Here is a 15,780-nt window from a genome sequence, read left to right as displayed (position 1 = left end):
ATATCTATAATCTATATATATATATATATATATATATCTATATCTATCTATCTATATATATATATATATATAAAACCTATATATAGATCTATATATATATATATATATCTATGTATCTATATAGATCTATATATATATATATATATATATATATATCTATATATATCTATATATATATCTATATATATCTATATATATATATCTATATATATATATTTATATATATATATCTATATATATCTATATATATATATCTATATATATATCTATATATATCTATATATATATATCTATATATATATCTATATATATCTATATATATATCTATATATATATCTATATATATATCTATATATATATCTATATATATCTATATATATATCTATATATATATATATATATATATATATATCTATATATCTATATCTATATATATATCTATATATATATATATATATATATATATGAGCAGAACACCCAAGCGAAAGAATGACGTATATAGAATAAACACCCAACCCTGAGCTACAAATGTAAAAACAATAGAGCTAGCAGCAACTTATATTGGTTGTATAAATGCAGCTGTAAAACAACCAAATGGAGCACGTCAAAACATCAGCATGTGTATAAATAAAGTCTGGTGCGTTGATATATCAGAGCCGTAGCCTCAAAACAATAAATTCTGTTCCAGTAGTTATAATAATTAGTTACTTCCTTGCAGCACACTGTCCCTTTCCAGTCAATGCAAAAATTTTAAAAAGAATCAATTGCCGTTGTAAACTGAAAAAACAGACCATGCGGTTCAGTATAAAGCTCAACCAACGCTCTAATAGTTCTCACAGGAACTGTAAGTAACATGAAAAAACCATGCGGTTCAGTAACAAATTTAACCAACGCTCTAATGGTTCTCAGAGAAACTATACGTTGTATCAACTGTTGCTCTTGTTATTTTGATAATGGTAAAGCAAACCATACAATCCCGTAATGCAGTCAAATAGTTCTTGTATCAATTCTTTGTTAGCTCCAAAAAACTCCAACTCAAACGGCAACTTTCTTGATATAAGAATGAAAACAACCATGCGGTTCAAGCTAGCAAAACTAAAACTATTTAATTAGGTAAGCGCTTTCGCGGTGTACCCCACCGCTTCTTCAGACAAACTAAAACACACAAGACAACCTTTATATACTTTTACAAATTTAAAAATCAACTGACCTTATTAAAAACATCTGAAAAACCTGTTAATTCAAATATCCCATGCTGTTTAAGTGAAGGAATCCATAGCACTATGATGTGGCGGAAGTGACATCACCGCATACATAGTGAAGGCAGGAAGTTAATCCTTCTTGTTTGATTTAAAGTAACAGTACTATTGTTATGGGGAATTTTCTAAACAGCTATATTGTGAATCATGCATATACACACAAACCTAGCACTTGTTAAAACTAGTACATATCATGGAATGCATAAAGAACAACAACATAAAGACAAGTATAAATAACTAATGATATAAACTAGTAGCTCTAAGATGTAGAGTATATGCAAACTATGTATGGGTTGATGCTGAAGTTAAAATCAGAAATAAGAATTAAGAATTAAAAATAAAAATAAAAATTGTTAATTAAAATTGTGGAGCTCGTGGGGAAGAGACGAGCTGGATCACCAACTTCATGAAGGATTCATGATGTAGATCCAATTTAACCAGCTCCATAAAATAAAAAGTATTAAATATGAAATGTGTAAGCACTGATGTAAGAGACTACTAGAAAAATAACAATGATGTAGGCAGCTGGGACCGTATAAAGTCCACACATGAGAGTGTGAAAATATGGCAGAAAGCTCCAGGAAATGTAGACTAAGGAATGTGAAGTATAGAAATGTAACAATGGAGTGAGGAACTACTGGAAACAATTGAGTAAGGTGGGACGGGATGCGAATCCACGTGTGAATGTGTAAAAGGTGGAAAATGTGATGAGAAAGAAAGGTGGCAGGGAGCTGTACATGTCACAAGAAAGAGGCTGGTATGCAAAATGAATGTATGTATGTGTCTGGAAGGAAAAACAGGAAAAATGCATGGCCATGAAGAAAGAGTATGTGAGGAGGGGGAGGGAGGAAAAGGAAACAGCTGTCTGTGTGATGCATATGAAAGAGAAAACAAATGGGGGGCACAACTTGGAGTCAAGAGAGGATTAGCGCAGTGATCTGCTTTTGAGATGGGGCTTGAGCGAAACAGTGTCATTGAGGCCCATGCCCTGTGGGCGCCCAATCTCAAAATCCAACGAAGTTCAGCATCTTCTGTCCTATTGACAATGTTGCCCTGGCTAGTAGGAGTCTCAACATGAAGGACCTGGAAGAGGAAGACATGATGAGAACCATTGTTGAGCATGTGTCTGGCTAGGGCACTACTATTGTCATGTCTATTGTAACAGTAATAGTGGTCTCTGATCCGTTCTCTCAGTGTACGGTTGGATTTTCCAACGTAATAACAAAACAAGTGCTGCAGTGAGCTACATAGACTATATTGCGGCTCATGCAGGAAGCATTGAATCGGAGTTCCCAGAGTCTGCCACTATCCGGATGCTTGAAATAGTGGGATTCATCCACATAGCAGCACTGTGCACATTCCATACATTTCGATGTTTTCTCAAGTCCTGTTCTCAGTATTGTAGAATTATTGCTGGATTCTAATAATTGTTTAAGATTGGACATATTACTGTATGTAAATCTGGGATGAGGGCCAACTATTGTTTTTGTTTTGTCATCACATGTTAGAATATTCCAGCTTTTTGATATCACATTCTTGAAAATATGCACATTGTTGCTGTAGGGTATCACTATATGTTCAAACTCCATTGCATTGTTCCTTCTGGGTCTAGTATTTATGGAGTCCGAAAAATAAGGTTGTGCCCTCTCCTGTCTGATTTCATCCATGGTGGAGTACACATCCCTTATTTCATTTGTGTTATATCCTCTAGTGATTAAGCCTGTGTGTAAAACTTCCAATTCTCTCTTGAATTGTGTGTTCTGGCTGGATAGTCGTGATATACGACGCCTGTCCCTTGATTATGTTGCTGAACAACTGTGGATTGTGCATACTTTGTCTATATAAAAAAGATGCCTTATAGCATGTTTTCCTGTGCACACTGGTGTTAAAATGTCCTTCTGTCAATTGTATCCTCACATCCAGAAAATCTAGCGATTCTGTGGAATAGTTCAAAGTGAACTTGATGAAATCTGTGACTCCATTCAGGTATGTATGAAACTCCAATAAGCTCTGTAAAGAGCCTCCAAACGAAAAGAGATCATCAACAAATCTTTTAAAAAACAATATTTCTTTGATGTTACTCATATATCTTCCTTCAAATTCAGCCATAACCAAGTTGGCGTAGCTATTGGCACAGCTGGTGCCCATGGCTACGCCACTGGTTTGTTTGTAACAGGTGTCCTGGAATATAAAGACGTTGTTTTCTAAGACCATCTCCATGAGAAGACAAAGAAAGTCTATTTTTGAATGTGTAAGCTGACTGTATTTAGACAGGAAAGATTTGAGAAAAGCTATTCCCTGGTCATTTGGAATACATGTGAAAAGCGACACTACATCCATAGTCGCTAGTATCACATTGTCATGTGCTGATGTAGTATTCATTGTGGTGAAGAGGCTTCTCAGGAACTGTTCTGTGTCGCGTAGGACTGGTGAATAATCCACAAGATATTTTTTGAGTTGATTGTCCAAGTATATAGAAATCGGTTCTGTCAACCAGCCCGCTCCAGAAACAATTGGTCTTAGTTCAGGAGTATGCAAGTTTTTGTGAATCTTTGGTAGCCCACTTATAGTCGGTATAAGTGGGAATTCTACCTCAAAGTATGAGTAGAGATTCGAATCTATTAACCCTAGATTCCTGCATTCATCTATTGAATTACTCAACCTTTCTTGTATAACTGAGACCTCATCAAAGGAGATAACCTGATAGGATCCACTGATTAATAATTCTCTCATTTTATGACAATAATACTCTTTGTCTAATACGACAATAGGACCCCCTTTATCTGCCGCTTTTATGATGATATCATTATTTTGTCTTAGTCTGAGTAGTGCTTGATTTTCCTGGTATGTTAAGTTGTTCTTGGGAGAACATGGACGTGACAAGGCTTCATATAACTCAGATTCAACCACTTTGATAAAAGTCTCATGGTTTGTTTGTAAGTGTGGCGTAAAAACACTTCTCTTCTTAAGACCTGTATGATGGAAATCTGTATTACTTTGTTCAGAACCAAACATTATTTTTAAAGAGATTTTTCAATGAATAATCTCACAGATAGGAGAGCCTGACTGATATCCATATTTGTCGTTGGTATAAAGGATAGCCCCTTATTTAGTACACTGATTTCATCATCAGATAAAGTATATTTGGATATGTTGTGTACTAAATTGGTGAGGTCTCCTGTACTCTGGGCATGTCTGGGATGATTCAAAGGCTGGAATTCCAGTATTTTGTAATGTTCGTTGTGTTTGTGGGAGGTCTTTCCTCTTTGCTGCATTGTTGTTGTCTATTTCCAAGGATCGTTTCCTGCTCCCTCGGATGGGAAGCGGAAAACCCGAGTTACCTTGTCCATCCTGTTGAATTCTCTTCCTTACTGCTCCTGCAAGTGTAGTGGCTGAATCACCTATGCTTCTGGTTCCATCCATTTCAGCCACAGAATGTAGGACTTCATTTTCATTATATCTTTCATATACTGATTCATTCCCATCTGGTGGGTTGATTACACTTGTGGAGGTATCCTTGGGGCCCAGGTTGTTGGATCCCAGTGGTTCAATAGATTCTGTATGGAGGGATTTAGTTGAGTCCAATGGATTCTTTATGTTGCTATCTTCCTTATTGGTGGTATGTTTATTGCTTAGTGCTGTATTGTCAACAGATTGCTCATTCCCATCTGTATTACGTGGTCTATTAATAGGTCTATGTGTCCTTGTATTCGTGTCACTGCCTCTGTGTCCAGCTTGGCCTTGAGCAGTGCGTTGGTCATTGGTATGTATTCCAAATGACCAGGGAATAGCTTTTCTTAAATCTTTCCTGTCTAAATACAGTCAGCTTACACATTCAAAAATAGACTTTCTTTGTCTTCTCATGGAGATGGTCTTAGAAAACAACGTCTTTATATTCCAGGACACCTGTTACAAACAAACCAGTGGCGTAGCCATGGGCACCAGCTGTGCCAATAGCTACGCCAACTTGGTTATGGCTGAATTTGAAGGAAGATATATGAGTAACATCAAAGAAATATTGTTTTTTAAAAGATTTGTTGATGATCTCTTTTTCGTTGGCGAGGCTCTTTACAGAGCTTATTGGAGTTTCATACATACCTGAATGGAGTCACAGATTTCATCAAGTTCACTTTGAACTATTCCACAGAATCGCTAGATTTTCTGGATGTGAGGATACAATTGACAGAAGGACATTTTAACACCAGTGTGCACAGGAAAACATGCTATAAGGCATCTTTTTTATATAGACAAAGTATGCACAATCCACAGTTGTTCAGCAACATAATCAAGGGACAGGCGATGCGTATATCACGACTATCCAGCCAGAACACACAATTCAAGAGAGAATTGGAAGTTTTACACACAGGCTTAATCACTAGAGGATATAACACAAATGAAATAAGGGATGTGTACTCCACCATGGATGAAATCAGACAGGAGAGGGCACAACCTTATTTTTCGGACTCCATAAATACTAGACCCAGAAGGAACAATGCAATGGAGTTTGAACATATAGTGATACCCTACAGCAACAATGTGCATATTTTCAAGAATGTGATATCAAAAAGCTGGAATATTCTAACATGTGATGACAAAACAAAAACAATAGTTGGCCCTCATCCCAGATTTACATACAGTAATATGTCCAATCTTAAACAATTATTAGAATCCAGCAATAATTCTACAATACTGAGAACAGGACTTGAGAAAACATCGAAATGTATGGAATGTGCACAGTGCTGCTATGTGGATGAATCCCACTATTTCAAGCATCCGGATAGTGGCAGACTCTGGGAACTCCGATTCAATGCTTCCTGCATGAGCCGCAATATAGTCTATGTAGCTCACTGCAGCACTTGTTTTTGTTATTACGTTGGAAAATCCAACCGTACACTGAGAGAACGGATCAGAGACCACTATTACTGTTACAATAGACATGACAATAGTAGTGCCCTAGCCAGACACATGCTCAACAATGGTTCTCATCATGTCTTCCTCTTCCAGGTCCTTCATGTTGAGACTCCTACTAGCCGCCAGGGCAACATTGTCAATAGGACAGAAGATGCTGAACTTCGTTGGATTTTGAGATTGGGCGCCCACAGGGGCATGGGCCTCAATGACACTGTTTCGCTCAAGCCCCATCTCAAAAGCAGATCACTGCGCTAATCCTCTCTTGACTCCAAGTTGTGCCCTCCATTTGTTTTCTCTTTCATATGCATCACACAGACAGCTGTTTCCTTTTCCTCCCCTCCCCCCCCCCCCCCTCCTCACATACTCTTTCTTCATGGCCATGCATTTTTCCTGTTTTTCCTTCCAGACACATACATACATTCATTTTGCATACCAGCCTCTTTCTTGTGACATGTACAGCTCCCTGCCACCTTTCTTTCTCATCACATTTTCCACCTTTTACACATTCACACGTGGATTCGCATCCCGTCCCACCTTACTCAATTGTTTCCAGTAGTTCCTCACTCCATTGTTACATTTCTATACTTCACATTCCTTAGTCTACATTTCCTGGAGCTTTCTGCCATATTTTCACACTCTCATGTGTGGACTTTATACGGTCCCAGCTGCCTACATCATTGTTATTTTTCTAGTAGTCTCTTACATCAGTGCTTACACATTTCATATTTAATACTTTTTATTTTATGGAGCTGGTTAAATTGGATCTACATCATGAATCCTTCATGAAGTTGGTGATCCAGCTCGTCTCTTCCCCACGAGCTCCACAATTTTAATTAACAATTTTTATTTTTATTTTTAATTCTTAATTCTTATTTCTGATTTTAACTTCAGCATCAACCCATACATAGTTTGCATATACTCTACATCTTAGAGCTACTAGTTTATATCATTAGTTATTTATACTTGTCTTTATGTTGTTGTTCTTTATGCATTCCATGATATGTACTAGTTTTAACAAGTGCTAGGTTTGTGTGTATATGCATGATTCACAATATAGCTGTTTAGAAAATTCCCCATAACAATAGTACTGTTACTTTAAATCAAACAAGAAGGATTAACTTCCTGCCTTCACTATGTATGCGGTGATGTCACTTCCGCCACATCATAGTGCTATGGATTCCTTCACTTAAACAGCATGGGATATTTGAATTAACAGGTTTTTCAGATGTTTTTAATAAGGTCAGTTGATTTTTAAATTTGTAAAAGTATATAAAGGTTGTCTTGTGTTTTAGTTTGTCTGAAGAAGCGGTGGGGTACACCGCGAAAGCGCTTACCTAATTAAATAGTTTTAGTTTTGCTAGCTTGAACCGCATGGTTGTTTTCATTCTTATATCAAGAAAGTTGCCGTTTGAGTTGGAGTTTTTTGGAGCTAACAAAGAATTGATACAAGAACTATTTGACTGCATTACGGGATTGTATGGTTTGCTTTACCATTATCAAAATAACAAGAGCAACAGTTGATACAACGTATAGTTTCTCTGAGAACCATTAGAGCGTTGGTTAAGCTTGTTACTGAACCGCATGGTTTTTTCATGTTACTTACAGTTTCTGTGAGAACTATTAGAGCGTTGGTTAAGCTTTATACTGAACCGCATGGTCTGTTTTTTCAGTTTACAACGGCAATTGATTCTTTTTAAAATTTTTGCATTGACTGGAAAGGGACAGTGTGCTGCAAGGAAGTAACTAATTATTACAACTACTGGAACAGAATTTATTGTTTTGAGGCTACGGCTCTGATATATCAACGCACCAGACTTTATTTATACACATGCTGATGGTTTGACGTGCTCCATTTGGTTGTTTTACAGCTGCATTTATACAACCAATATAAGTTGCTGCTAGCTCTATTGTTTTTACATTTGTAGCTCAGGGTTGGGTGTTTATTCTATATATATATATATATATATACACACACACACACACACACACACACACACACACACACACACACACACACACACACACACACACACACACACAGAGAGAGAGAGACCTGGTGTTTCATATATAGATTTATGTTACTTTACTTGAGGTCAGTAGGAGAATATCAGGATGTAAAGTTGTCTAGTGACAGCTGTGAAGACTACATAATCCCTGCTGTCTAGCAAGATTACACTAATTCCTTTCCAAAATAATATAAGACCTGAACAGGGGGGGGAAATGAATGGGTGTTCATGGTGTGCGTCAGGGAAAGAAGTGAAAATGAAAAATTTGAAAGGTATTCAGTGGTATGTGGGCAGTAAATATCTAGCTGATATTACATGGAGAAAATAAAATCTTTCAAATACAGTTATCTGAATTGGAGAGTGGAATTTTCTTCTTGAAAAAAAAACTGCTGTACCATAAAGTACTTGGAGACTTTTTTTTTTATATTTAAAAACAAAGTGGCAAAATATGTTCCAGGGTGAGCAGGACAAAGGCCAAGTGTGGGCATTGATTCAATTATAAGAAGCTGGTTTTGGCAAAGTACTAGGCCATGCTCACAAAAAGTAGGCTGGTAAATGTGCTTTGCAGTTAAAATATTGTTTGAGCACATATTTAGGAATAATGTGGCTTCTGTGTTATTTTTTATTATTATTATCTGAGGAACGTAACCAAGGCAAGAATGATGCATCTTACCATTGCAAAACATACCTACTGTCATACTTTGCAAGAATAATTCACCCCCACATAGTCAAAATCTCTTTAAGGGTGAAACTCTGCCAAAACTCAGTACAAGTCAAGTGAATCCCGTGATTATTTTTTTTAAATTAAAAAATCCTCCTCTAAGAGATCTTTTTTAGTTGAAAGGTTTGTCTACTTAGATGTCAGTATTTTATTATTAGTTTGAGTCATTGTAGTGCCTTATGCTTAGCCATATAAACCTCTGCTATAAACATTTATGTTTAGAGTTTTTTTTTTCAGTTATATGTGCTGCTAGCAGCAGCTCACCAGGTATACACTGACATTGACTAAAAAAGTATGGTTTATTATAGGAAAAATTAAAACAGCATGATGTATGAAAATGAACTTTGGGTGGGTTTAGTGTTTCGGAATAAGGAGATAAGTAATCTGCACATTAGAAGAGCAAAATAACATTTTTTGTCTGATTTGCTTTAAAAGTTTGTTTTCCAAATTGACAGGTAAACAACTTGTGCCTGGTGAGAAAGCTACTGTGTCAGTTTTGTACATAGAGTTCCTGACACTTGAAGTTTATGTATCGCTTCGTCAAGAGCTGATAACTACAAAAGGCAAACCAGTAAGTTCGACAATATTGAATGCCATAATGTGTACTGGATTTCCTGCTTCATTGTCTGATATAGAGCTTTATCAAAAGGTTTTTCAACATAGCAGTGCATTTAAGTATACAAATGAGAGAGTAATAATTCTCTCTGGGTTGTTTTATATCATCAACTATAAAAATGATTTTAATTGTCTTAATAGCGTGTCATTGTGTTGTCACAATACATTGTCTGACTTCATTAGTGTAGCAGATACCATCGTTTTTGAAAACTATCTTTTTCTGCACTTGTTTTTGAACTACCCTCAATATCAGAGTGAGTTAGGTTAGCTCTATGTATATATTTTGTGAGGACGGTTTTGGTAGTGCAGACAGTTTTGACGACTTGGAAGTTTTTTTAATCGGGCAGCTGCTAACCATTCCTATTGAAAAAAGTCTATGTAGCGATTACACTTGATTACATAGATTTTAATGGCTGGTAAGGACAACGTAACCCACTCTGTCAGATTCCTTACTTACTGGACAAGTCTCCGGTTCCTGCTTGGTTACAAATTCCACCTTCCTCACACACATTAAGAATTACTGCTGCTTCACATGCATTCTTTAAGTCTGTTACTTTTGAATCTACAACTTCTTCTGCAAGGCTATTCTAGCCGAATACCATCCTTTCTATGTTAAAGAAAAAAAAAATGTTCTTGCCTCACTTTAACTGTCAGCTTGCATCTTCAGACTGTTTCTAATATTTTCATGCTTATTTTTATTTTTGATAATGCCAACTTGGACTCTGGATTCCTTTTAAGATTTTTACATCTGTTTGCTTACTTTATTCAAGAGTGTATAGATCTTAAAATGTTGTAGTCCGTCTTCCTTGCTCCTGCTGACCATCATTCATCATTTCTGTTGCTATCCTCTTAACTGGCTTCTGTTGACAATTTTACAGAGAAGAGTTCTCTTGCACTGCACAAGCTGTGGATTGGGGTTGTAACAGCTGCCTTCATTGAGTGTTAACAATTTGTACTGTTACTGGTTCCTCTTTTGCTTGTTGGTTTGCCCCATTACTTTCGTACTCCAAGAACATTTGATGTCCTCCTTTATCACAGTTGCAATATTCCTTACTAAAATTATATCCTGCCAAGTAGCTGAATGTCTGGCCAGCATACCGAAGCCTTAGCTTCTTCCAGGCACTGTGTATCAGCTGTATGTCAAAAGTCGAAGGCATAACATGCATAAGTGATATACAAGCTCGGAATCCATAAAACTACTTTTACCACCAGTATGAATGCTAGTTTAAATTTGGTCTGCAGGTTGTTTGTTGCATAGCTTCAGTTACTGAGCCTTCAAAGGATAATTATCCCATTGGGGTCACATCTTTCCTCTTTTCTTTTGGTTGTATTAACTTTTACATGTCCTCTAGGAAGGGAAAATGCGACAGTGGAAGAAAGATCCCCCAAAACGTTAGACACATGAAATGCCTTTTTTTGTCTAGGAACTACCCATGACCCTTCTGTGAACGAAAGTTTTGGGCATTTGTACTAAAAACCCTGCATAGCTATCTGTCTTCCCTTTCCATCTGTTTAGAGAACCAATGTTTGAAACTATTGGTTCAGTGAACCATGGCTTCTGACTCCACCGGCAGCAATGTTCAGCCACCGCTTAGTCTAAAAAGATGCTTATTGAGACTTTTGCTGATGAATCCACCGAGAAACTCTAGATTAAACTTGACCCCCCCCCCCCTTCAGACTCTACAAGCTATCCTAAAACTATAGACCAATAACTTGCCTTACACCAATTTATAAATTGTATACTGGAATTAATGCCAGTAGAGTTTATAGTCATTTAGAAAAAAAGTCAGTCATAGCAATAGAATAAAAGGGTGATAAAAGAAGGTTATGTGAAACAACGGATAATTTGTTAAATAATCATAATGGAGAATTGTAAAAAGAGAAGAATCTAAGTATGGCATAGATTGGGTACAAAAAAGCATTTGGCAGCATCCCGCATTCATGGTTTAAGGAGTGCTTACAGATGTATAAGATATACGTTGCATTGATCTGTTACATTTCAGTGACCATGGCAAACCACTCTGCAGCTAAGCCATGATAAAGGACGAATTTATGTCCCAAGGATAAAAATTCAGAGGGTGATATTCCAGGGTGACATTTTCACTGCTGCTCTTTAGTCTTGCCCTCAACCCGTTAAGTGGTCTACTTAACGGTTTTAGGTCATCTACTTAAAATGATCTAAACTCACAAATAACACTAAACCTTGACAAAATAAAAATACCTAAACAAAAAAAATATTGACAGAATTGAAAATATTAATGAAGGATTTATTCCCCTTGCCCACCGTTCTGTGACCTTGGAGTTGGTAAGTAAAACTAGCCAGGGGGTTGGTGAGGTTGTAGAGGGGCTCACCTGGAGCTTTACCTCTTCTCTTTTTTTAAAGCTTCTGTAACTTCTGTTCGGGTAAATGGCCTATTCAACACAATTATTTGTTGTTCATTAAGTTTGTTACACATTTATTTAAATACTTGTCAATATTGTAATCATCAGGATTCTTGTTTTTATCTTAAGCTTAAAAATTCCATAAGGATCTTAATATGGAGAGGATTTTGAATATTTCTCTGCCTTTTTGCTTAACATCTTACTTCTATTAACTTATCTGTGTAGATTTTTTTAAAGTCATCTGATAACTGTGCAGTTGTATTTTTTTCTAAAGCTATCTCCACTTTGTGTTAAAACTGTTTGATATTTTGTCATTAATTTTTATTGACTTCAGACTTTAATTTTTTTTGTTTTTGTTCACTCCTCATTTTGTGTATTTTATCTTGTATTTCTAGCAACTCTTTATCCCACTCTTTCATTGTATTACTAGCCCATCTTCCCATTCTCTTTAATATGCATTTTGAGGAATCCCGTTGTATGTAATGTTACTAATATGACCATTACTGTTCAAAGATAAAAACAAAAATTATTGATTTGTTCCTTAAGGTAACTCTCAAATTCTTTATATATATATATATATATATATATATATATATATATATATATATATATATATATATATATATATATATATATACTGGGATTCTATAAATGTGAAACTTCCTTGTATCCATTTATATGTTAATACTTTGGTGCAGTGTGATCGGATAAAGGACGTGGAATAGTTTTAAAATAATTCACTTTAATAAGTAAATCTCTAGAGATATAAATCTTGTGGATTCTGTTTTGCATCCTATGTACACAAGTCATTGTTCTTCAGTCATTGTTCTTCTGCTTTTACTATTATATCAACTAAATTATTACTAATCCAGTTGTTTAATGCTTTAGATTAGACTTATCCAACCTGCGGCCTGTGGGCCGCATGGGGCCCTCAGAGCTCTTCCATGCGGTACTCTACCTCCAACATCGATGTACGCATGTCCCAAAACACTTTTTTGTTGTGTTTTTCCCACCCGTGACCTGTAACTCTAACATCGGTGTGCAGATGCGCCAAAGCATCCTTCTAGTTTTGATTTTTTTTGCGGCAAAGAAGGGTCTGTGTGTTTGTGCCAAAGAATCAGTGTGTGTGAGTTCTTGCTGAAGAGGGACTCTTGTATGGATTTGCCGCCACTGCCTTTGAAAGAGACAGCACTTAACCTGTGTTAATAGGCAAGTATGGGATGAGTGAGTGAGTGCATGCATGAAAGCAGAATATTTGTGTGTGAAAGTAGAAGACTGTGTGTGTGTGTTTGTGTGCATGACAGAGAGAGACATGCACAAAGAGGCTAATGACGAGAGAGACATGCACAAAGAGGCTAATGACGATCAGTCTACCTACTGAACACAACAAGTTAGCTCACAAATATATCTTACATTAAAAGTGCACTTTCATTAAATTGCAGCTTTCTTGACAAGGGAGAGTGTTGTATTGAATATGAAATCATACCTCTCAACTGTATGGATTTTCTAAGAATGTCTGAATTTTTGCCTCCTCTTCCAATTAGTGTCTTTTGCTTAGGAAATAAAAGTAGTCATCCAAGGTAATGCAGTTCCAGGGAGTAAGAATGAGACAGCAGCCTAGGGTTAATGGGTCAGTAGTGGATTTTCGCGCCCGTAACCTGTAACTCTAACATCGGTGTGCATATAGTTTTTTTTTTCTTTTGACAAACAAAAAAAGCACCCAGCACTATTTTATCATTGGGGAGTTCTAAGCAGTGGTAGATTGGACAACAGTAAGCATATCTTTGGTGGCTCATCAGTACTGGCAAATCAGGTGGACACAATGTCATTTTTTAAATGCTGGGGGTTTTGGTGTGTTTGTGTGTGTGTTGTGAGTGCTGCAACAGCAGATGATTATTAAAGAAAGAGACTTACAGACTGTGGAGAATGTTTCTTTGTTTCAAAACCTGATACTTGGGTACTAGGCATGCCAAAAGTAGATTTTTTTAAGACACAGCTTCTTGCCATTTACAGTGAATGGATATTTACATTTAATGGACAATGTTAGCAGTATGAGTGTGGTCCTGTAGGGATCTGGAGGATGCAAAGTCTACCACTGCCAATGCCTTGTAAAGTGACCTGGAAATGGATATTGGGATGTTACTCAAAAAATACAGCAAGTGGGCTTTGAAATATAATTTAATTAAACAAAGTGCACTTGCAATTTACAGGCCATAACTTAATTTATTTCAGGTAGTCCAGATCTTGGTAGATTGTATACCATTAGACTTAATTAGGGAGAGCTGTCATTCTGGGGAAATAAGCAGCTCAAGTTTCAGTGAAAGCTCTGTGGTTGTTTGCAGGTAGGAAGGTGCAGGATGTGGATGCAATGTGTTTTATTATTTTTAATGCATTTGTCATTTCAAAGCATGGTTTTCTTTGTTGCAAAAGAAGGCAGGACTGAATGAGCCATATAATGCTTAACTGACAATGATAGGATAGAAACATTATACGTGATGTATAATGTTTGCCGCTACAGCTATTTCAATGGTGTCTGTGATGCATAACTTTTTTTGGGCCTGTGTCACACTTATTTTTCGCTTTGTCCAGATTTCTTGCTCTAAGGTTGAGAGGTATGGTTCCATGCTAAATTAGAAGGTTGTATTTACCTTGGAAGACTTTTTTAGCATAGTTATGAGAAAGAGCTTTTTTAATATCTCTGCTTATTTCCAATATAAACTGCCATGTAACCTTGCAAATAACTTTCTTGTTAAGCTACTTTAATTCTTTTGGAATTGACAGGTATGCTTCATTGGTTCAGACGTAAGCATAGAGTGCTAATGTAACTTTGATTTCTTGCAGCAGTCTGTGGTTTACTTATCACAATAACTTTTCTGTGTTTCTGGGCGTGTGATCAATATAACGGTTTTAAAGATGTTTTCCAAAAATAAATAAATACATAATAAATAAAAAAAAGTAATCCTCTCTGCACTTTGAGCTATAGACAAAGTCTGGGAATTTGTTTTTTTTTCAAAAGCGAAGGTCAGCATTACAGCTCAGTAAACTCAGTCTGTAAATAACGTCTGCACAAATTAAAATGTCTGAATGTCAAATGGCTTTAGATTGGACGGAAGTTGTATGTTTACTCCAGTATGTAGTATGATCTTGGAGAGTTTATGGATTTCTTATTGATTTACTTTTTGCTGAGCAGTTGTCAGTTGATTTATTGATGGTCATTTTGGTGGTGGGAAATTGCATGGATGAATTCATCATTTTTTCAGATATTTTGACTTCCAGACAATTTCATTCAGTGAGTCTTTGCCATGTGATTACTGAGGTTGCCTATTTTAGAAGTAGGGGGCTCCTTTTGTGTGTGTAAGAGAGAGAGATTTAATATATATACTGAATATATTTTTGCAAATGGAATTCTTAGTTAAATAGGCCCCTCTTCTGGGGCAAGTAGACTTGAGTAACCAATATTAGATCTTAACCATCCAGATAGGAAAGTTTAGTATGTGGATTTTCCATCAGGTTTGATGAAGGCTATGCTACTTACTCAAGGAGTACATTTATGACCATCCATCCAGTTGTCAAGTTGCTGAACTACTTTGTTTGATAATGAGAGGAGCTTTTTACAGAAGTTGAAGGATTTTGTGTCAAGAACCTGTCCGTACAAAGTGGCTTGTTTATGTTGCAGTGAAGACTGTGATCTTTGTAGTGAGCTTTTTAAATATAACCAGTATTTCTGCGGTGGAGAAAGTCCATTAAGGCAGGATCTTTTTAGCCTGGAAAGCAAGCCAGTGATGAAATTTATAGGGACCAGTGAGAGGCAGAGGAAAGCAAGAAGCTTTTTAGTCTGTCTGGATAACTAAGTGAACGCAGTCCTTTGACCTTTTTTTTTTTTTAT

At 36.4% G+C, this 15,780-nt stretch overlaps 1 protein-coding gene across 1 annotated transcript in view; it reads left to right on the top strand.

The window, feature by feature from the left end:
* The window catches only part of PDCD11 (programmed cell death 11), a 1,563,481-nt gene that overhangs the window by 712,972 nt on the left and 834,729 nt on the right, over window positions 1-15,780 (top strand). Inside the window, 1 exon segment of the mRNA XM_044056566.1 lies at window positions 9,353-9,468. Within this exon segment, the coding sequence (XP_043912501.1) occupies window positions 9,353-9,468 (116 nt within the window).

This window comes from Protopterus annectens, chromosome 14.part0 (genome assembly GCF_019279795.1).
Source record: "Protopterus annectens isolate FY-2018-M chromosome 14.part0, PAN1.0, whole genome shotgun sequence".
Taxonomy (NCBI): domain Eukaryota; kingdom Metazoa; phylum Chordata; order Ceratodontiformes; family Protopteridae; genus Protopterus; species Protopterus annectens.
The sequence above is the reverse complement of the archived record's forward strand: the minus strand, read 5'-3'. Positions and strand labels throughout refer to the sequence as shown.